The sequence below is a fragment of the Bos indicus genome, chromosome 8 (assembly GCF_029378745.1).
Source record: "Bos indicus isolate NIAB-ARS_2022 breed Sahiwal x Tharparkar chromosome 8, NIAB-ARS_B.indTharparkar_mat_pri_1.0, whole genome shotgun sequence".
NCBI lineage: Eukaryota > Metazoa > Chordata > Mammalia > Artiodactyla > Bovidae > Bos > Bos indicus.
In genome coordinates, this window is record NC_091767.1 from 91132795 (window position 1) to 91154141 (window position 21347).

General features: G+C 41.4%; 1 protein-coding gene across 7 annotated transcripts in view; it reads right to left on the bottom strand.

Moving 5' to 3' along the window:
• Positions 1 to 21347, bottom strand: part of PGAP4 (post-GPI attachment to proteins GalNAc transferase 4) — a 48945-nt gene that overhangs the window by 8203 nt on the left and 19395 nt on the right. For 3 of the 7 annotated variants that reach the window (XR_011568174.1, XR_011568172.1, XR_011568170.1), the window contains exons 2-4: positions 21109 to 21160; positions 5651 to 7332; positions 879 to 1044 (exon numbers count right to left, since the gene is read on the bottom strand). Coding sequence is in view for 1 of the 7 variants with exons in the window: in XM_070795210.1 (XP_070651311.1) it covers positions 6045 to 7256 (1212 nt within the window). In the remaining 6 variants the exon portion in view is untranslated. Of the gene's footprint in view, positions 1 to 119; positions 1045 to 2711; positions 7333 to 21108; positions 21161 to 21347 lie in introns of those variants that run through there. The other 4 variants (XR_011568175.1, XR_011568171.1, XR_011568173.1 and 1 more) reach the window with 3 other exon arrangements.

Consider the following 21347-nt stretch of genomic DNA (forward strand, 5'->3'; position numbering starts at 1 on the left):
ATTCTAACCTCTTCAAAGCCTTTTCTCTTTCAGATTCACCACCGTGTTTCTGCAGATTGGGGCATTTATGCTAATAGTTCAGCTAGACTGAAAAAGAAAAAAAGCTTGAGTCAACTGAATACTGCTAATATGATTTAGGCATTTATTAAGTTGGGGATAAACAGCTAAATTTAGATTTACTTATGATTAATTTGTTTGGCATAGCTCCTTATATAATAATACATGAACTACAATTTTGAATGTGAAGATACATACCATTGTTTAGTATCTTTTAAAATATGGTTGCTCTTTCCTTTTCTTGTTCAAAAGAGGGAGAGCATTCCATGTGTACGTTACAGGAAGAAGATGTAATCCTACCGCTCCTTTATCGCAAACCTCTCTGGAGGGGGAGCTAGACAGAAGCCAAGCTGCTTTTGCTGGTTATGGCTTCTGGTTGTGTACGTATTGCAGCTGGACAGGGGTTTGGTAAAAGACAAGAGTAACTATCCAAACATGTTGCTGGAAAGCAATCTACACGCAACTTGTTGACTTCTGTTTCAGGTCTCCCAGTCACAACAGTGCCAGGGTTTACATTTTTTTCTAGATAAAAGCAAATAGGGGTTAGACAAAATTCTTTGTCTAACATGTTGCCAGTGCACGAATTTTGCAGAGGACTCAACTTGTTCAGATTTAAACAAAGCTACACTAACAAAACATAAAAAACACCCAAGTTGTGTACCGGAAAAAATGATCCTTAAAGTTTCCTGCTCCTCCTATCAAGCCTCTAGGGAAAGTTTACCTCTCTATACTTGGCTTGTGTTAAGTCATATAATGCTTTGCCAAAGCCCACCCCTATCATGCAGAGCTACGTGGTTGACTTAAACCATCTCACCACTTACTGAAAGAACTTGAGAAGAGTTCACTGGCACTGGTGGTGATCTTTCCTTCATTCTCTTTCCAGCCTCTTGCCTATAAGTCCTAGAATAGGTTGTAGAGCCACCATGGGTGGTATGCACGTCTAGATGATTCCCACTGGTAATACCAGGAAGATGCAGCAGTTGAAACCTGAAAGAGAAAACCCATCCCTCCCCTAAGAATAACACGTAGGGAGGATCCCCTTCCAAACACACATGACCCCCAACACACACACTGAAACTAAAACTCTAATAACAACAAAGGAAAAAGTAGCTATGTGGTGGTGTAGAAAGTTCCTTTTTGCATTTGCCATTCTCTTTGCCTGGAATGCAAGTAGAAAATTTTTTCAGGAGTCAAAATTGTACATCGCAACCAGTCCTCACTACCTGGATCCTCTTTGCTCCTCCCTAATTTTCTTCCTTAGTGCCATTTCTCTTCCTTTCAGTATTCTTCTTTTCTGTATGCATTTCCACTGTGGATCCCTTTACTCTTTTCCTCCCTTCCTTCCTTCTCCCACTACCCCCATTTCTCTCTCTCTCATTCATTTCCTACTATGTGTTAGGTATTGTTCCAGGTTCAAGGGATAGAGCAATGAATGAAACCTAGAAGACTCCTGATATTGTGGCACTTATATTCTGTAGGGGGGTGGGGAGGATGGAGGGGGAAAAAAAGACAAAATAATAAATATCAGGTAATAAGAGCTTCAAAGGGAATCAAACTGCATAAAGTGATAGATGACCTGGGGGTTGGGAAGGGATAAGAATGCTTTAGATGGGATGAAAAGTCTGTTGGGGGAGGAGGGGTTAAATTTTAATTGAGATCTGTATACAGGAAAGATTCAGCTAAGAGACAAGCATTCCAGATACAGAAAATGGCAGTGCAAAGTCCCTCTGTGGTAAGAACCAATGTAACAAGTCCAAAGAAGTGAAAGAGAGCAGGTGTGACTATAGCTTGGAGAAAGAGCATGGAAATGGCAAGACATGAAGTTTTGCAGGGACAGGTCACATCTGGCCTGGAAAGTAATGTAGGGGTTTGTATTTTATTCTTAGTGTGATAGGAAGCCAGGTCCTAGCAAAGGGATGAATTATTTATCCAGAACACTATCCATTATTTTGTTCCTTTGTATTCTCCATAGGCTAGCCCTATAAGCATTTCACGACAGTGGGGCGGACATAGAGGATTTATTACGTAAAGGAGTCTGGGACACACAACCGGTGACAAATGTGAGACCCTCTGCTTCACTCTACATCCTTGTCTACTTCACCCATCTCTCTGAGCTACCCAGTTCCTACATAAGTATGCCATCTGTCCTTCTTTTTGATAAATTAATCATTTGCCTTTGGATTTTCATCTGGTTTTACCCCCAATTTGTTAACATAATACTTAAAAAAAAATCACTCATCTATATTTCTGCATAGGTCATTAGGGAAAAGATCATGAAAATTTGTTAATTTTTTTTTATGGTTGCCATGCAGGGAAGGAATAATTATTCCTAATAAATAATTAGGAATAACTAGGAATAATTATCATCCCTAATTATTTTGGGATGATCATGTACACACTGCTATATTTGGAATGGATAACCAACAAGGACCTACTGTATAGCACAGGGAATTCTGCTCAATGTTATGGGCTAGCCTGGATGGGAGGGGAGTTTGGGAGAGAATGGATACATGCATATGTATGCCTGAATACCTTCCTTATTCATCTGAAACTATCACAACATTTTTAATCGGCTATAACCTAATACAGAATCAAAAGGTTTTTTAGGAAAAAAAAGAAAATCTGTTAAATTTTAAAGCAGAACTCCACATTCATTGCTGATGACTCACAACAATGCTGTAATCTGACTACTGGAAGCCATAGCGCATCTCCATTACAGTTATATTAAGTACTTTAAAATTACATCTCCAATCATCTTTGACATAGTCCCAAAGGTAATCCAACCTAAAAAAAAAAATTGTCAGCTAATGAACATTTCTCAGCAAATTCATGTGCTTGGGATAAAAATATCCAAATGGTTCGTGTGACTTTAAAATTACCCAGTTTTGTATCATGTCACTGTAATTCAAAATGCATCATAGTATATATAAAAATCCCACAGTAATCAAATCCAATTAGAATGTCTCTTTACACAAATTAAGTTACCAATTAAATAAATTCCCTCAAATGAGGACTGTATCCAAGGTAAATTAAATTAATCCTATCATTATATTCATCCTACTTGTATTCTCTAGTTGCACTGTAGTATTCTCAACACTTTTTAAAAATTATGACAGTAGAAAAACACACACACACAATTCAAATGTTTCCATTTAAGAAATATAAGAAAATCAGTTATGAATTTTTAAGCAAACAGCCCATACTTTTGAATGGCTACCTTGGGACTCCACAATAGTGTGAGCGTGTGGGTGGTTTTGATCCTATTCACCATATCAGAAAAATCCAGCTATAGAAATGAGAGAAAACCAAGGCTTCTTAGGATGCCTCAGTGAAATGGTTCATTTATTTGAACTGATAAGTCTATGCAAATACACTCAGTCACAATAGGGAGCTTCTTAGACCTGACAATAATTTAAATTCTGAAAAGTATACAGGACTATTAGAGACCTTCACTCTTCTGGTAGATTATGTCCCTTGATGCTGGAAGGGGACTTGAGTTTCTCCCTAGCTCCCTGCTTAGGATTCAACGAGAGACCTCAGCATTGGTGTAAAGCTGCCAGCAGTCCTAATCCAAGATAACATACACAATTTGGACTCTAGGAATGAGAGACAAAAGGAAGGGTGATCTAGAAAGTGGGTAGGGATAAAGGTGGGTAGGATTGTTGCTTCTGCAGAAAATGTCCAAGGATGGCAGATTCTAGTTAAGATCAATGTGGGAAGATGTCTTAGTGTGTAGGTAGAAAAATAAGACACGACAAAGATGACCTCAGCCATTGAGAAGGAAGGAGTCACAGGAAGGGATGTCTGTGTGCAGTAGACAATGGAATTAGAAAGAGCAGAAATGAAAACCAGCAAAGATTCTGATCTAGGGATTAGCTAGCTTAAATGTTCTGTCATTGGACACAAACTTTCCACCAGGAGATCTAATCTTAATGCAACAAACTCAAATTAGTTCTAGGTTGGGGGTGGTTCTGTTCTCAGACATGGGGCTGAACCTGTTACTGGGGTTGGGGTGGGGGTGAAAGGATGGAATCTGAGCATCTCAGTAAGTCACCTAGCAGCTCTGGTCACTTTGGACATTCCCGGGGGATACATAACAGCTTACTATAACAACACAACACACACGGACACCTGTTTGTTCCCCAAGACCAACACCACAGTGAGTTTTTACCATCTTAGCTTACAAAGACATTATTTTGTCCAGGTTACAGATTTCACAAAAGAGAATTTGACTACATAGATATTTATAAAATGATTGTGGTTGAGAGAAAAGTACAGGGGCTTGAAGTCAGAAAAGCTACTACATTCCAGTGCTCTCTGCTGCTGTTCAGCTGTGTGAACCTGAAGAAGTTCTTTAACATCTGTGAGCCTCTTTGTTCATCTGTAAAGTATGGTGATGAAGCCCTGTTACTCCCTCGATGTTCTCAAGCAGATTCCAAGACAGGAGCTCACTGTGAAAACTTAAAGCAAACAGAAGACGTGGCACTGAAACAAAGCAGAGAGCTGCTTGAACTCTAATATAATCATCCACCGCCATAAGGACTCTTTGGCCACTGGTTTGATAAGTACTGTCAAATGACATTTATTTGTAACTTTTGAGAAAAGTAATTTTCAGATGCTAGTCTTGGAATAGGCTCAACCGGAGTCTTAGATCATTTCCAGTTTGAATGAACAAGTCTTATTTTGGGCTTGGTTGGAGGTGGGGCTAGATGAAACTGAGCTGTATATCCTTCTGCAGTAACAAGGAAAAGTCAACCTTTATTCTAGTAGTGTTTGGTCAGGAACAGCTGCTCCATAGGTGTCAGCCCTATACCCCATTTCATACTTTAAATAATATCACTAACATCTTTATCCAAAATACACTTGAGTTTTATATGCTTAATATAGGAGAGAAAAGAGCTAATATTCATCAAATGCCCTTTATGAGATAAGCACTTGCTAGTGTTTTACACATATTCTGTCATTTAATCTCCAAGGCAACTTAAAAGGGAAGATATCACTGTCCCCATTTTACAGGTGAGAAAACTGAGGCTCAGAGTGCTTATAACTTGCCCAAGTTCACACCACTAGGACACGACAGAGATTTGATATAAAAATTCAGGTCTTCTGACTTCAGTCCCTACTTTTTCTTCTGTAACATCATGCTATAGAAGAAAATGAATGAGGGTGAATGGTTAGCCAGCAAAGTTGGGGGAAAGGATATGCCATTAGTAAAGATCTCAGCCATTCTACATCATTCTGCAAAGTCCAACTTTCAAAGAATCAGAATACGATAGAAATCTTCAATATTAAATTGAAAACTAAACATAAGCAATCTGACTTGATGATCCAGAAAGTGCTTTTAGATCTTGCTGTGCCTTAAAGTTTTCATAGTCAAAGTTGATTATCAGTGCACTACAGATGTGTGGAAAAGAAAATGCCAGGTAACAGTAGCCAGCTCACCAGCCTCCAAGATGGCAGGCACTATGCAGCTTTTATTATGTCATAGCAAGGAAATAAATAGAATCTATGGTCCTGCGTCTTGGGATATATATCCTAAATATACACCCATTCTTATTCCCAGTGAGAACAAGTCACTATAAGAGAATCTCACCTTTTATCATTCATATTCTACCTTTAAAATCCTAAACCAGTGGAACCACTGTGCACAATAATTTTGGCAGTCACAAACTCTGTCACGAAGCAGAATGAGAAACAGGAGAATATAAGTGGTATTTAAATGTCCATCATTCAGTGGGTCAGACTGCATGAGGCAATGTGGCTGTGTGGAGGGCGAGAGGTCTGGGCCCACAGTGAACAGCCTGCCTTTGCCTGAGAGTTACTAAAGCCAACGTTCTTGACTTATATTTAATCCCAGCCATCCCAGTGCCTATATCCCTGGCAACCTGAAAACAATGAATTATCTGCAAGCAACCAGATTCAAATAAAGAGCTCAATAGTTGAATCTCCAAGAAGTGGCCAGTTTCAGAAAGGCATTTCTTGGCAGGCTAGAGCAGACTGGGGTGAAAGTTGTACCGAAGGCTGGAGAAGAGTCCGATGTGTTTCACGAGATTGGGCTCCACCACGTAGGCCCGTTCCCCCTTGGCCCTCAACAGTGAGTACAGTGCCATGTCCTTGCCGAAGCCCTTGTGGCAGTAAACCTGGGACAGGTAGGTGAGGGTCCGGCGGGCCGCAGGGGCAGGGAAGAGCATGGCAGGGGTGCAACACTGTGAAGCGGGGACCACGCTGTACAGGGAAGGACTCAGCCGCCGCAGCTCCAGGAAGTAGTGGCGGCCCACCAGCTCCACCAGACCCATGCTGTACAGGGAGAAGAAGAGCATGACGGGCCAGCTAAACCCCGGGCGGCTGGCAAACCGCATGTATATCCAGGTTAGTAAGGGCCCCAGCAACATGCCGACACCGAGCCACTCCAGGATACGCATGGGCTCCGGGTTGATGTAGTGCTGGAGCCTCTCGGGGTGATAGAGCTTCAGATAGAGGGCATCTTGGAGGTGGGGCTCAGAGAAGCGAGCCCGCAGAAGGTGCTCCAGAACTGGAAAGATCTGCTCCTCTGGGACGGCATCATCTTCCACCATCAGGACATAGTCTGGGTTGTAGGTCTGCAGGGAGGATTCCAGACAATAGACATAGTCCTGCTTCTCCTTCTCAAACGAGTTGGTGGAAGGGTCATCGCCATAGTCATCCTCGGTGCCCTCATAGCGGTTGGCCACAGGGACGTACTTGGACAGCAGCTTGGCATCAAAATGGCTCACGCTCCGCTCCACGTTGCACAGGAAGAGTTGGTGCCCCTCACATTGGGGGCCACACTGTTGAAGGAGCCGGTGGAACTGGGACACCACCTGCAGGACGTAGTGGAAGCCAGGCTGCCTGTCCACAGTGATGATGGTGATGACCAGCCAGGGCCGCGGCGTGGCCTGCCAGACGATGGGCACTGAGCCGTTGGCAGAGGGCAGCTCCTCAAAGTAGTGCAGGGCAGCTTCACCTTCTTTCAAGCTCTGCTGCAGGAACTCTTGGCTCATTTGGTTCAGATGCCAGTGGCGCAGGTAGAAGTAAGAGTGCAGAAGCCGGTGACAGGCCAGCGGGGCCAGCAGACCAAAGGTCACCACTGTTAAGATGAAGAGCTGGACAGCGGTGCTGCCCCAAGAGAGCCGCCTCAGCCTCCGGAGGAGCATGGCAGCTGGAGAGGTTGAAGTGCTCATGAGGTCGACTCTGGTCAGGTCTGGTCCCGAGAACAAACCATCCTGGACCGTAGGCCAAAATCAGTGCAAGTCAAACCTAAAGAGGGAAGAAGTAAAGAATGGTACAGGGCTTAAAAAACTCCAGGGATGGAACTCAGCACATATCAAACCAGAAATTCTTATTCTAGTCTGTGTTGCTGCTAGAGACTCAAGTGTTTTCTCTAGTACTCTCTTCTTAGGTTGTATCTGTTAGTGATCTCTGGGGTTCTTTGATCATTTCTATGAATAATGAAATCTTGGTGCATTCAACCAAATCTCCACACCTACAGACACTTAGTTAAGATTTATAGTGTGCCAGAAAAATCACCAGAGAGGCTAGTCAAATCGTTATTTCAATTCAACAGCTACACAGACACAGGTTCTTCCAACCAACACAAAAATAGCAAGGCTTGACCCAAAGGGTCATTTAGAGTAAGTTCCAAGGTAAATACACTGCAAGTACTTGTTGACTGACTGTACATAGTAATTTCTAAAAGCTCTGTCTTCTTTTGTATGTCCCAAACAAGAAAGGGACTATTTAGGATTCCCTGAAATGTCTTTATCAACATTTTCCATCCCTTTTTCCCTAACTTTATGTAACTAAACTCAGAATTTCATATTAACTTAATCCTGATTGGTCTTCCATTTTATATTTTATTTTATTTTTAATTAATTTTATTTTATTTTTAAACTTAACATAATTGTATTAGTTTTGCCAAATATCAAAATGAATCCACCACAGGTATACATGTGTTCCCCATCCTGAACCCTCCTCCCTCCTCCCTCCCTATACCATCCCTCTGGGTCGTCCCAGTTCACCAGCCCCAAGCATCCAGTATCGTGCATTGAACCTGGACTGGCATCTCGTTTCATACATGATATTTTACATGTTTCAATGCCATTCTCCCAAATCTTCCCACCCTCTCCCTCTCCCACAGAGTCCATAAGACTGTTCTATACATCAGTGTCTCTTTTGCTGTCTCGTATACAGGGTTATCGTTACCATCTTTCTAAATTCCATATATATGCGTTAGTATACTGTATTGGTGTTTTTCCTTCTGGCTTACTTCACTCTGTATAATAGACTCCAGTTTCATCCACCTCATTAGAACTGATTCAAATGTATTCTTTTTAATGGCTGAGTAATACTCCATTGTGTATATGTACCACTGCTTTCTTATCCATTCATCTGCTGATGGACATCTAGGTTGCTTCCATGCCCTGGCTATTATAAACAGTGCTGCGATGAACATTGGGGTACACGTGTCTCTTTCCCTTCTGGTTTCCTCAGTTTGTATGCCCAGCAGTGGGATTGCTGGATCATAAGGCAGTTCTATTTCCAGTTTTTTAAGGAATCTCCACACTGTTCTCCATAGTGGCTGTACTAGTTTGCATTCCCACCAACAGTGTAAGAGGGTTCCCTTTTCTCCACACCCTCTCCAGCATTTATTGCTTGTAGACTTTTGGATCGCAGCCATTCTGACTGGTGTGAAATGGTATCTCATAGTGGTTTTGATTTGCATTTCTCTGATAATGAGTGATGTTGAGCATCATTTCATGTGTTTGTTAGCCATCTGTATGTCTTCTTTGGAGAAATGTCTATTTAGATCTTTGGCCCATTTTTTGATTGGGTCATTTATTTTTCTGGAGTTGAGCTGTAGGAGTTGCTTGTATATTTTTGAGATTAGTTGTTTGTCGGTTGCTTCATTTGCTATTATTTTCTCCCATTCTGAAGGCTGTCTTTTCACCTTGCTAATAGTTTCCTTTGATGTGCAGAAGCTTTTAAGTTTAATTAGGCCCCATTTGTTTATTTTTGCTTTTATTTCCAATATTCTGGGAGGTGGGTCATAGAGGATCCTGCTGTGATGTATGTCAGAGAGTGTTTTGCCTATGTTCTCCTCTAGGAGTTTTATAGTTTCTGGTCTTACGTTGAGATCTTTAATCCATTTTGAGTTTATTTTTGTATATGGTGTTAGAAAGTGTTCTAGTTTCATTCTTTTACAAGTGGTTGACCAGATTTCCCAGCACCACTTGTTAAAGAGATTGTCTTTAATCCATTGTATATTCTTGCCTCCTTTGTCAAAGATAAGGTGTCCATATGTGCGTGGATTTATCTCTGGGCTTTCTATTTTGTTCCATTGATCTATATTTCTGTCTTTGTGCCAGTACCATACTGTCTTGATAACTGTGGCTTTGTAGTAGAGCCTGAAGTCAGGTAGGTTGATTCCTCCAGTTCCATTTTTCTTTCTCAAGATCGCTTTGGCTATTCGAGGTTTTTTGTATTTCCATACAAATTGTGAAATTATTTGTTCTAGCTCTGTGAAGAATACTGTTGGTAGCTTGATAGGGATTGCATTGAATCTATAAATTGCTTTGGGTAGTATACTCATTTTCATTATATTGATTCTTCCAATCCATGAACATGGTATATTTCTCCATCTATTAGTGTCCTCTTTGATTTCTTTCACCAGTGTTTTATAGTTTTCTATATATAGGTCTTTAGTTTCTTTAGGTAGATATATTCCTAAGTATTTTATTCTTTTCGTTGCAATGGTGAATGGAATTGTTTCCTTAATTTCTCTTTCTGTTTTCTCATTATTAGTGTATAGGAATGCAAGGGATTTCTGTGTGTTGATTTTATATCCTGCAACTTTACTATAATCATTGATTAGTTCCAGTAATTTTCTGGTGGAGTCTTTAGGGTTTTCTATGTAGAGGATCATGTCATCTGCAAATAGTGAGAGTTTTACTTCTTCTTTTCCAATTTGGATTCCTTTTATTTCTTTTTCTGCTCTGATTGCTGTGGCCAAAACTTCCAAAACTATGTTGAATAGTAATGGTGAAAGTGGGCACCCTTGTCTTGTTCCTGACTTTAGAGGAAATGCTTTCAATTTTTCACCATTGAGGATAATGTTTGCTGTGGGTTTGTCATATATAGCTTTTATTATGTTGAGGTATGTTCCTTCTATTCCTGCTTTCTGGAGAGTTTTTATCATAAATGGATGTTGAATTTTGTCAAAGGCTTTTTCTGCATCTATTGAGATAATCATATGGTTTTTATTTTTCAATTTGTTAATGTGGTGTATTACATTGATTGATTTGCGGATATTGAAGAATCCTTGCATCCCTGGGATAAAGCCCACTTGGTCATGGTGTATGATCTTTTTAATGTGTTGTTGGATTCTGATTGCTAGAATTTTGTTTAGGATTTTTGCATCTATGTTCATCAGTGATATTGACCTGTAGTTTTCTTTTTTTGTGGGATCTTTGTCAGGTTTGGGTATTAAGGTGATGGTGGCCTCATAGAATGAGTTTGGAAGTTTACCTTCCTCTGCAATTTTCTGGAAGAGTTTGAGCAGGATAGGTGTTAGCTCTTCTCTAAATTTTTGGTAGAATTCAGCTGTGAAGCCGTCTGGACCTGGGCTTTTGTTTGCTGGAAGATTTTTGATTACAGTTTCAATTTCCGTGCTTGTGATGGGTCTGTTAAGGTTTTCTATTTCTTCCTGGTCGAGTTTTGGAAAGTTGTACTTTTCTAAGAATTTGTCCATTTCTTCCTCGTTGTCCATTTTATTGGCATATAATTGTTGATAATAGTCTCTTATGATCCTTTGTATTTCTGTGTTGTCGTGATCTCTCCATTTTCGTTTCTAATTTTATTGATTTGATTTTTCTCCCTTTGTTTCTTGATGAGTCTGGCTAATGGTTTGTCAATTTTATTTATCCTTTCAAAGAACCAGCTTTTGGCTTTGTTGATTTTTGCTATGGTCTCTTTTGTTTCTTTTTCATTTATTTCTGCTCTAATTTTTAAGATTTCTTTCCCTCTACTAACCCTGGGGTTCTTCATTTCTTCCTTTTCTAGTTGCTTTAGGTGTAGAGTTAGGTTATTTATTTGACTTTTTTCTTGTTTCTTGAGGTGTGCCTGTATTGCTATGAACTTTCCCCTTAGGACTGCTTTTACTGTGTCCCACAGGTTTTGGGTTGTTGTGTTTTCATTTTCATTCGTTTCTATGCAAATTTTGATTTCTTTTTTGATTTCTTCTGTGGTTTGTTGGTTATTCAGCAGCGTGTTGTTCAGCCTCCATATGTTGGAATTTTTAATAGTTTTTCTCCTGTAACTGAGATCTAATCTTACTGCATTGTGGTCAGAAAAGATGCTTGGAATGATTTCTATTTTTTTGAATTTACCAAGGCTAGCTTTATGGCCCAGGATGTGATCTGTCCTGGAGAAGGTTCCATGTGCACCTGAGAAAAAGGTGAAATTCATTGTTTTGGGATGAAATGTCCTATAGATATCAATTAGGTCTAACTGGTCTATTGTATCACTTAAAGTTTGTGTTTCCTTGTTAATTTTCTGTTTAGTTGATCTATCCATAGGTGTGAGTGGGGTATTAAAGTCTCCCACTATTATTGTGTTATTGTTAACTTCTCCTTTCATACTTGTTAGCATTTGTCTTACATACTGCGGTGCTCCCGTGTTGGGTGCATATATATTTATAATTGTTATATCTTCTTCTTGGATTGATCCTTTGATCATTATGTAGTGACCTTCTTTGTCTCTTTTCACAGCCTTTGTTTTAAAGTCTATTTTATCTGATATGAGTATTGCTACTCCTGCTTTCTTTTGGTCCCTATTTGCATGGAAAATCTTTTTCCAGCCCTTCACTTTCAGTCTGTATGTGTCCCCTGTTTTGAGGTGGGTCTCCTGTAGACAACATATGTAGGGGTCTTGTTTTTGTATCCATTCAGCCAGTCTTTGTCTTTTGGTTGGGGCATTCAACCCATTTACGTTTAAGGTAATTACTGATAAATATGATCCCGTTGCCATTTACTTTATTGCTTGGGGTTCGAATTTATACACCATTTTTGTGTTTCCTGTCTAGAGAATATCCTTTAGTATTTGTTGGAGAGCTGGTTTGGTGGTGCAGAATTCTCTCAGCTTTTGCTTGTCTGAGAAGCTTTTGATTTCTCCTTCATACTTGAATGAAATCCTTGCTGGGTAAAATAATCTGGGCTGTAGGTTATTTTCTTTCATCATTCTAAGTATGTCTTGCCATTCCCTCCTGGCTTGAAGAGTTTCTATTGAAAGATCAGCTGTTATCCTTATGGGAATTCCCTTGTGTGTTATTTGTTGTTTTTCCCTTGCTGCTTTTAATATTTGTTCTTTGTGTTTGATCTTTGTTAATTTGATTAATATGTGTCTTGGGGTGTTTCGCCTTGGGTTTATCCTGTTTGGGATCCTCTGGGTTTCTTGGACTTGGGTGATTATTTCCTTCCCCATTTTAGGGAAGTTTTCAACTATTATCTCCTCAAGTATTTTCTCATGGTCTTTCTTTTTGTCTTCTTCTTCTGGAACCCCTATGATTCGAATGTTGTAACGTTTAATATTGTCCTGGAGGTCTCTGAGATTGTCCTCATTTCTTTTAATTCGTTTTTCTTTTATTCTCTCTGATTCATTTATTTCTACCATTCTATCTTCTAATTCACTAATCCTATCTTCTGCCTCTGTTATTCTACTATTTGTTGCCTCCAGAGTGTTTTTAATTTCATTTATTGCATTATTCATTATATATTGACTCTTTTTTATTTCTTCTAGGTCCTTGTTAAACCTTTCTTGCATCTTCTCAATCCTTGTCTCCAAGCTATTTATCTGTGATTCCATTTTAATTTCAAGATTTTGGATCAATTTCACTATCATTATTCAGAATTCTTTATCAGGTAGATTCCCTATCTCTTCCTCTTTGGTTTGGTTTGGTGGGCATTTATCCTGTTCCTTTATCTGCTGGGTATTCCTCTGTCTCTTCATCTTGTTTAAATTGCTGAGTTTGGGGTGTCCTTTCTGTATTCTGGCAGTTTGTGGAGTTCTCTTTATTGTGGCTTTTCCTCGCTGTGTGTGGGTTTGTACAGGTGGCTTGTCAAGGTTTCCTGGTTAGGGAAGCTTGTGTCGGTGTTCTGATGGGTGGAGCTGTATTTCTTCTCTTTGTTCAGTCGCGCTGTGGGGAGGGAGGGAGGGATGCTGCAAACAAATAACACTGGCGTGCGCTCGCAGTGCCTCAGCCACACTGGGTCTGCCCCCGCTCACGGCACGTGTAGCCTCCCTGCCCACACTGCTCGGGCTCTAGGTTGTTCTGCCGGGAACAATCCGAGGCTGGCCCTGGGCTGCATGTACCTCCCAGGTCCAAGCCGCTCAGGTTCAGGCACTCGGGTAGTCCTCAGAGGCGCAGACTCAGTTGGGCCTGAGTTTTGTGCTCTTCCCAGGTCTGAGCAGCTCAAGTGATGAGGTGTTTGGCGAGCGCCAATGCTGCAACTTATCGCCTCCCCACCACTCGGTTATCTCCTTTCGAAGAGTTGGATTGCTTTTATGGGTGCCTGATGTCCTCTGCCAGCATTCAGAAGTTGTTTTGTGGAATTTACTCGACATTTAAATGCTCTTTTGATGAATTTGTGGGGGAGAAAGTGTTCTCCCCGTCCTACTCCTCCGCCATCTTGGCTCCTCCCCCCATTTTATATTTTATAAAACTACCATGGGAACCAGTCAGAGACAAGATCTCCCTACATATGCAAGTGAACTCTAGAGCCCCAGAGTTTGAAAGGGGAGGAAATATCTGAAAGAAGATGTATGGGCAGCTTTTTGTGAGGTAGGCAAAGCGGAGGCAGAGAGGAAGATGAAAAAGTTGGTCTAGCCTGGTCCAGAAAGGAATGTAACATGAGGTGTTCTCTCAGAGTTCAGGCCTGAGGTCAGGCACGCGCTGGAGTGAAAACAGCTCAGCCACTCACTTGGTAAAAGGTCACTGCATCTCTCCACATCTCTCTACCTCTAAAGTGGAGGTAATAATAATACCCATCTCATAGGGTTACTGTGAAGATTAAGTGTGTTACAGAGTAAAATAATACAGAGTAAAATGACATTAAAATGTACCCATATGGGGATTTCCCTGGTGGTCCAGAGGTTAAGACTTGTGCTTCCACTGCAGGGGGAACACGTTCAATCTGTGGTTGGGGAACTAAGATCCTACATGCTGTGCAGCACAGCCTGTATATATGTACATATATACACATATGTGTGTGCTTAGTCACTTCAGTTGCATCTGACTTTTTGTGACTCTGGACTGTAGCTTGTCAGGTTCCTCTGTCCATGGGATTCTCCAAGAAAGAATACTGGACTCAGTTGCGGTGCCCTCCTCCAGGGGATCTTCCCAACCCTTCCCAACTCCTGCATTGCAGATGACTTCATCACTGCTGAGCCGCTGGGAAAGCCTATATATATATAGCCTATATATATATAACACATACATACACAGACTGTACATACAAACTTAGTAATAGGAGTAAGAAGGTCTAAAATCCGAGAGAAAATAGACTTGCACAAAAAACAGAACTAAAAGGACAAAGCCAGTATAACACCAGTAAGGTCAGTGTAAAATTAAATGGTTTCTATAGAATAAAGGCAAATCTCTTACCTGAGAAGTATAATAACGTTTGCACATATTGGGAAGAAAATGGCCTAGCTTTTGAGTTATCTTAAAGAAGAACTGCCCGGGTACCATGTGAGGTTGCTGTGCTCTCTAGTGCTCTCACAGAAAGATCACATTTCCTAGCCTACCATCTTCAGGTGGGGTCATGTGACTCAGGCTTGCCAGTAAAATGTGAGCAACGTGACAGCTATGACTTCCAGATCAAGGTAACTGACAGCAGTGGTGCCTTCTTGACTTTCTCTTTCTCCACCTGCTAGCTGGACAGCCTTGGTGGATCTAGAGGAGGAAGGAGCCACAAGCTGGCGTGAGCCTGGGTCCTTGAATGACTGCATAGAACTGAGGTCTCTCCTACTGCTCACCTCCCAGCACCCATCCAACCTAGAGTGGGATGTGTTGTCAATCATACACAAACTGTTGTATATAGCCACTAATGAGTTTTTGACTTATTACAGTGGTTAGCCTACCCTGCCCATATTGTGTGTGTGTGTGTGCACGCATGCACACACACACACACACACACACTCATTCACTCAGTCATGACCGACCCTGCGAGCCTAAGGACTATAGCCCACCGGGCTCCTCTGCTCCTGGAATTCTCCACGCAAGAATTGAAATGGGTTGCCATTTCCTCCTCCAGGGGATCTTCCCAACGCAGGGATCAAACTTGCATCTCCTGCATTGGCAGGCAGATTCTTTACTTCTGAACAACCTGGGAAGCCCACCCTGCCCATTAGAGTTGTGTAAAATACCAAACCTCTCTCTATGGTATGATGACATAGTAATTCAAGGAAGTAGAGAGACAAGTCTCATTTCAGCAACAGAAACAGAATATATTGTGGGACCTCAGAGGTGAGACAGACTATCCCAGTACTAGTAAGAGACCTGGATAGGGATCTCCAGTTCCCTATTAAAGAGGGAAATAAGCAGGGAGAGGTTTGAGTAGTATGCAGTCCTTGCTGGGATGTGGACTTCCAAAGTACTGCAGATTGGTTGCATCTCCCTGGGATCTGTTCAGTCACATGGTTGCACATTCCCATGGCCTCAACCAGTTCCACATCACTACCAGTGGAAGCCAAGGACCAAAGCCTTACTTGGTCTTAGGAATGGAGTCATTCAGGTGGTTTCTTGTTCATACTGTTCTACCTTGCTAAGGGAGCTGCAACTACTTAAAGGAACAAAATGCTGTCAACGAGATAAGACATGCAGCTCAGAAAGTGCCAGGCACATATTAAGTGCTAAGATGACAGTGCAATTATGATGACAATGCAGAACTCCGGGTTTGGTGTAAAACTGCCATCCAACCTCCTTCAATACCCTCTTCCAGTGAGTTTTTGGTAAAACAAGAAAGTGACACTCTTTAGTCCAAATAAGTCCCGGGGTAGACTATTCAAGGAGTACATGTGCACACACGCACAGACAATTATTATTTAAGAATATAAATCTGATCATGTCATGCTCCTGCTTAAAACCATTCTTATATTTCTACTGCTCTTTTAATAAGATCTAAACAACTTATTGTGATTCAAAAGGCCCTTTATGATCTGGACCCTGCCCTCCCTTGATATCTTGTTCTACTGCCCTCTTTGTATGTTCTAGACTAATAAAGGCTAGACAGTAAGTATTTTAGACTTTGTTGATCACCCACAGTTGCATATTCCCCTTATATTATTTCTTTTTTTAACTCTTTGAAAAAATGTAAAAACTATTTTTAGCACTCAGATCACATCAAAACAGGCTGTAGACCAAATCTGGCCTGCAACTGATAGTTTACCAACTCTATGCTCTAGACTACGACTGTCCAATGGAAATATACTGTAAGCCATATATGTAGTTAAAGTTTTTCTAGCAGCCACAATAAAAAAGTAAAAAGAAACAGATGAAATTCATTTTAATACTGTATTTTAACACATCAAAATTATGATTTCAACATGAAACCAACATAAAAAATTACAAATGAGGCATTCTATATTCTTTTTTCCATACTAAAGTCTTTGAAATTCAGTGTGTATTTTATTTTCACAGCATATCTCAATTCAACATGAGCCACATTTAAATGCTTAGGTTCCAAATAGGAAAAGGAGTACGTCAAGGCTGTATATTGTCACCCTGTTTATTTAACTTATATGCAGAGTACATCATGAGAAATGCTGGCCTGGAAGAAGCACAAGCTGGAATCAAGATTGCCGGGAGAAATATCAATAACCTCAGATATGCAGATGACACCACCCTTGTGCCAGAAAGGGAAGAGGAACTAAAAAGCCTCTTGATGAAAGTGAAAGAGGAGAGTGAAAAAGTTGGCTTAAAGCTCAACATTCAGAAAACGAAGATCATGTCATCAGGTCCCACTACTTCATGGGGAATAGATAGGGAAACAGTGGAAACAGTGTCAGACTTTATTTTTTGGAGCTCCAAAATCACTGCAGATTGTAATTGCAGCCATGAAATTAAAAGACGCTTACTCCTTGGAAGGAAAGTTAATGGCCAACCTAGATAGCATATTCAAAAGCAGAGACATTATTTTGCCAACAAAGGTACGTCTAGTCAAGGCTATGGTTTTTCCAGTGGTCATGTATGGATGTGAAAGTTGGACTATGAAGAAAGCTGAGCACTGAAGAATTGATGCTTTCAAACTGTGGTGTTGGAGAAGACTCTTGACAGTCCCTTGGACTGTAAGGAGATCCAACTGGTCCATTCTAAAGGAGATCAGTCCTGGGTGTTCATTGGAAGGACTGATGTTAAAGCTGAAACTCCAGTACTTTGGCCACCTCATGTGAAGAGTTGACTCATTGGAAAAGACTCTGATGCTGGGAGGGATTGGGGGCAAGAGGAGAAGGGGACGACAGAGGATGAGATGGCTGGATGGCATCACCGACTTGATGGACATGAGTTTGATTGAACTCTGGGAGTTGGTGATGGACAGGGAGGCCTGGCGTGCTGCGATTCACGGGGTCGCAAAGAGTCGGACACGGCTGAGCGACTGAACTGAACTGAACTGAATAGCCACAGATAGCCAGTGAGCAAGGCACCTCTAGATATGATGATCTTCTTTCAGAACATCAACTGTCCTAATCTATTGCCCATCTCCTGGCCTTTGCTCACTCAACTCCCTTACCTGAGAACATTCTAATCCCCACATCTTTCCTTGCCTTTTCATATAGATAGCTTTTTCTCACTCTGTAACACGGTCTCCTAGAGGAGCCGTTCCTAGTCTTCGTAAACATAGGACTTACTACATAGGTACTCATGTGTTTTGCATTAACAAAATGGGAGTTGTAAATTGACACAACCTCTGTAGAATTAATTTAGAACTATCTAACAAGACACACTGGGGCCTCCTAGGTGGCACTAGTGGTAAAGAACCTGCCTGCCAATGCAGGAGACATAAGGGACGTGTGTTAGATCCCTGGGTCGGGAAGATCCCCTGGAGGAGGGCGTGGCAACCCACTGCAGTATTCTTGCCTGGAGAATCCCATGGAAAGAGGAGCCTGGCAGACTATGGTCCATAGGGAAGCAAAGAGTCAGACATGACTGAAGCAACTTTGCATGCACGCATGCAACAAGACACCCTAAAGCTCAGCAATTCAATTTCTAGCATTCTTTCCTAGATATATATTCTCATGTGTGAGGAATGACTTGTAGTACCAAATAGAAGAGCAGAATATTGCCAAGCGCCCATCAATTGAGTGAGTCAAATAAACTATGGTACCTCCAAAGAATGGGATACAGCTACCCATTAAAAGAAGCAAACTCAGGGAGAGACAAAGATGGCAACATTTAATGCTCCTGATCTTTCCTCTTCCCATGGACATATTGAATGTACAGCTGCACAAGGAAAATTCCTTCTAAGAGAAATCCAGAACCTAGCTGAGTGACTCCTACATATCAGGCAAATAAGAAAATACCCACATCAAAACAAGCTCTTACCATAAATTCCAACCTGGCACAGTGCCAGTCAACTGGGACGAACACACCCACAACAACCAGCTGGTCCCTGAGTGAAAGATTTGGACCACATACACAGAGCTCCAACTTTCAAGGCTCCCACTGGATGGACAGGCCCCAAACACCTAGCTCTAAAGACCAATGGGGCACACATCCATTAGACCAACAGGAACAGCAAGGGAAGAAGCAGTTCTTAATGGGTATGTGAGTACTCTCCATTGCTGAACCTCCAGGGCTCAGTGGTGAAAGAAAAGGCCAAAAAATGCTCACCTCCTACTCTTTCCTGGGTAAGGAACTGAACACTTTACAAGCTACTCCCTGAGTGTGTGGCATGTTGCACAGAGCCAGGACATCAGAAAAGAGATTGTTACAAACTTAAGTTTCCTTCATGGATCACAACCTTGTCAGGGCGAAGGGGCTTGCATAACTCAATGAAGCTATGAGCCATGCCATGTAGGGCCACCCAAGACAGACAGGTCATAGTGAAGAGTTCTGACAAAACATGGTCCAAGGAAGGAGGAAATAACAGCCCACTTCAGTACTCTTGGGGCTTTTCTGATGGCTCAGATGGTAAAGAATATGCCTGCAATGCTGGAGACCTAGGTTTGATCCCTGAATCAGGAAGATCCCCTGGAGAGGAAATGACAGCCCACTCCAATATTCTTGCCTGGAGAATTCCATTGACAGAGGAGGAGCCTAGTGGGCTACAGTCCATGGGGTTGCAAAGAGTTCAACACAACTGAGTGACTTTCACTTTCCAGTTCTTACATGGAGAACTCCAAGGACTGTATGAAAAGGTAAACAGATATGACACCGGAAGATAATCCCCCCAGGTGGGAAGGTGTCCCATATGCTACTCGGGAAGTGCAGAGGGCAGTTACTAAAAGCTCCAGAATGAAGTGACTGGGCCAAAGTGGAAATGACACTCAGTTGTGGATGCGTCTGGTGGAGAAAGTAAAGTCCGATGCCATAAAGAATAATATTGCATAGGAACCTGGAATGTTAGGTCCACGAATCAAGGTAAATTGGAAGTGGTCAAACAGGAGACGGCAAGAATGAACATTGACATCTTAGGAATCAGGGTACAAAAATGGATGGGCATGGGCAAAATTAATTCAGATGACCATTGTATCTACTAATGTGGGCAAGAATCCTTAGAAGAAATGGAGTAGACTTCATACCCATCAAGAGAGGCCAAAGTGCAATATTTGGGTGCAATCTCAAAAACAACAAAATGATCTTGGGTTGTTTCCAAGGCAACCATTCAATATCACAGTAATCCAAGTCTATGACCCAACCATTGATGCTGAAAAAGCTGAAGTTGACCAGTTCTATGAAGACCTATAAGACCTAGCTGCTGCTGCTGCTAAGTTGCTTCAGTTGTGTCCGACTCTGTGAGACCACATAGATGGCAGCCTACCAGGCTCCTCCGTCCATAGGATTCTCTAGGCAAGAATACTGGAGTGGGTTGCCATTTCCTTCTCCATATGAGACCTAGATCTAATACCAAAAAAAGATGTCCTTTCAATCATAGAGGATTGGAATGCAAAAGTAGGAAGTCAAGAGATACCTGGAATAACAGGCAAGTTTGACTTTGGAGTACAAAATGAAGCAGGGCAAAGCTAACAGTTTTGTCAAGAGAACATGTTGGTCATAGTAAACACCCTTTTCCAACAACACAAGAGATGACTCTACACATGAACATCATCAGATGGTCAATACCAAAAGAAATCAGATTAATTATGCTCTGTGCAGCCAAATATGGAGAAACTCTATGCAGTAAAAACAAGACCAGAGCTGACTGTGGCTTAGATCATGAGTTCCTTATTGCAAAGTTCACACTTAAAATTAATAAACTAGGGAAAACCACTAAGCCATTCAGGTATGACCTAAATAAAATCTCTTATGATTATGCAGTAGACATTTCAAATAGATTCAAGGGATTAGATCTGACAGACAGAGTGCCTGAAGAACTATGGATGGAGGCTCACAACATTGCACAGGAGGCAGTGACCAAAACCATCCCAAAGAAAAAGAAATGCAAGAAGGCAAAGTGGTTGTCTGAGAAAGCTTTATAAATAGCTGAGGAAAGAGGAGAACAGGAAGGCAAGGGAGAAAGGGAAAGATATAGCCAACTGAATGCAGAGTTCCAGAGAATAGTAAGGAGAGATAAGATGGGCTTCTGAAAGGAACAATGCAAACAAATGGAGGAAAACAATAGAATGGGACAGACTAGAGATCTCTTCAAGAAAACTGGAGATATCAAGGGAACATTTCACGCAAGGATAGGCACGATAAAGGACAGAAATGGTAAGGATCTAACAGAAGCAGAAGAGATTAAGAAGAGGCAGCAAGAATACACAGAACTATACAAGAAAGGTCTTCATGACCTGGATAACCAAGATGGTGTGGTCACTCACCTAGAGCTGGACATCCTGAAATGTGAAGTCAAGTGGGCCTTTGGAAGCAATACTACAAAACAAAACAAAACAAAACAGTGAGAGTGATGGAATTCCAGCTAAGCTATTTCAAATCCTAAAAGATGATGCTGTTAAAGTGCTGCACTCAATATGTCAGCAAATTTGGAAAACTCAGCAGTGGTCACAGGACTGAAAAATGTCAGTTTTTGTTCCAATCCCAAAGATGTTGAAACTACCAT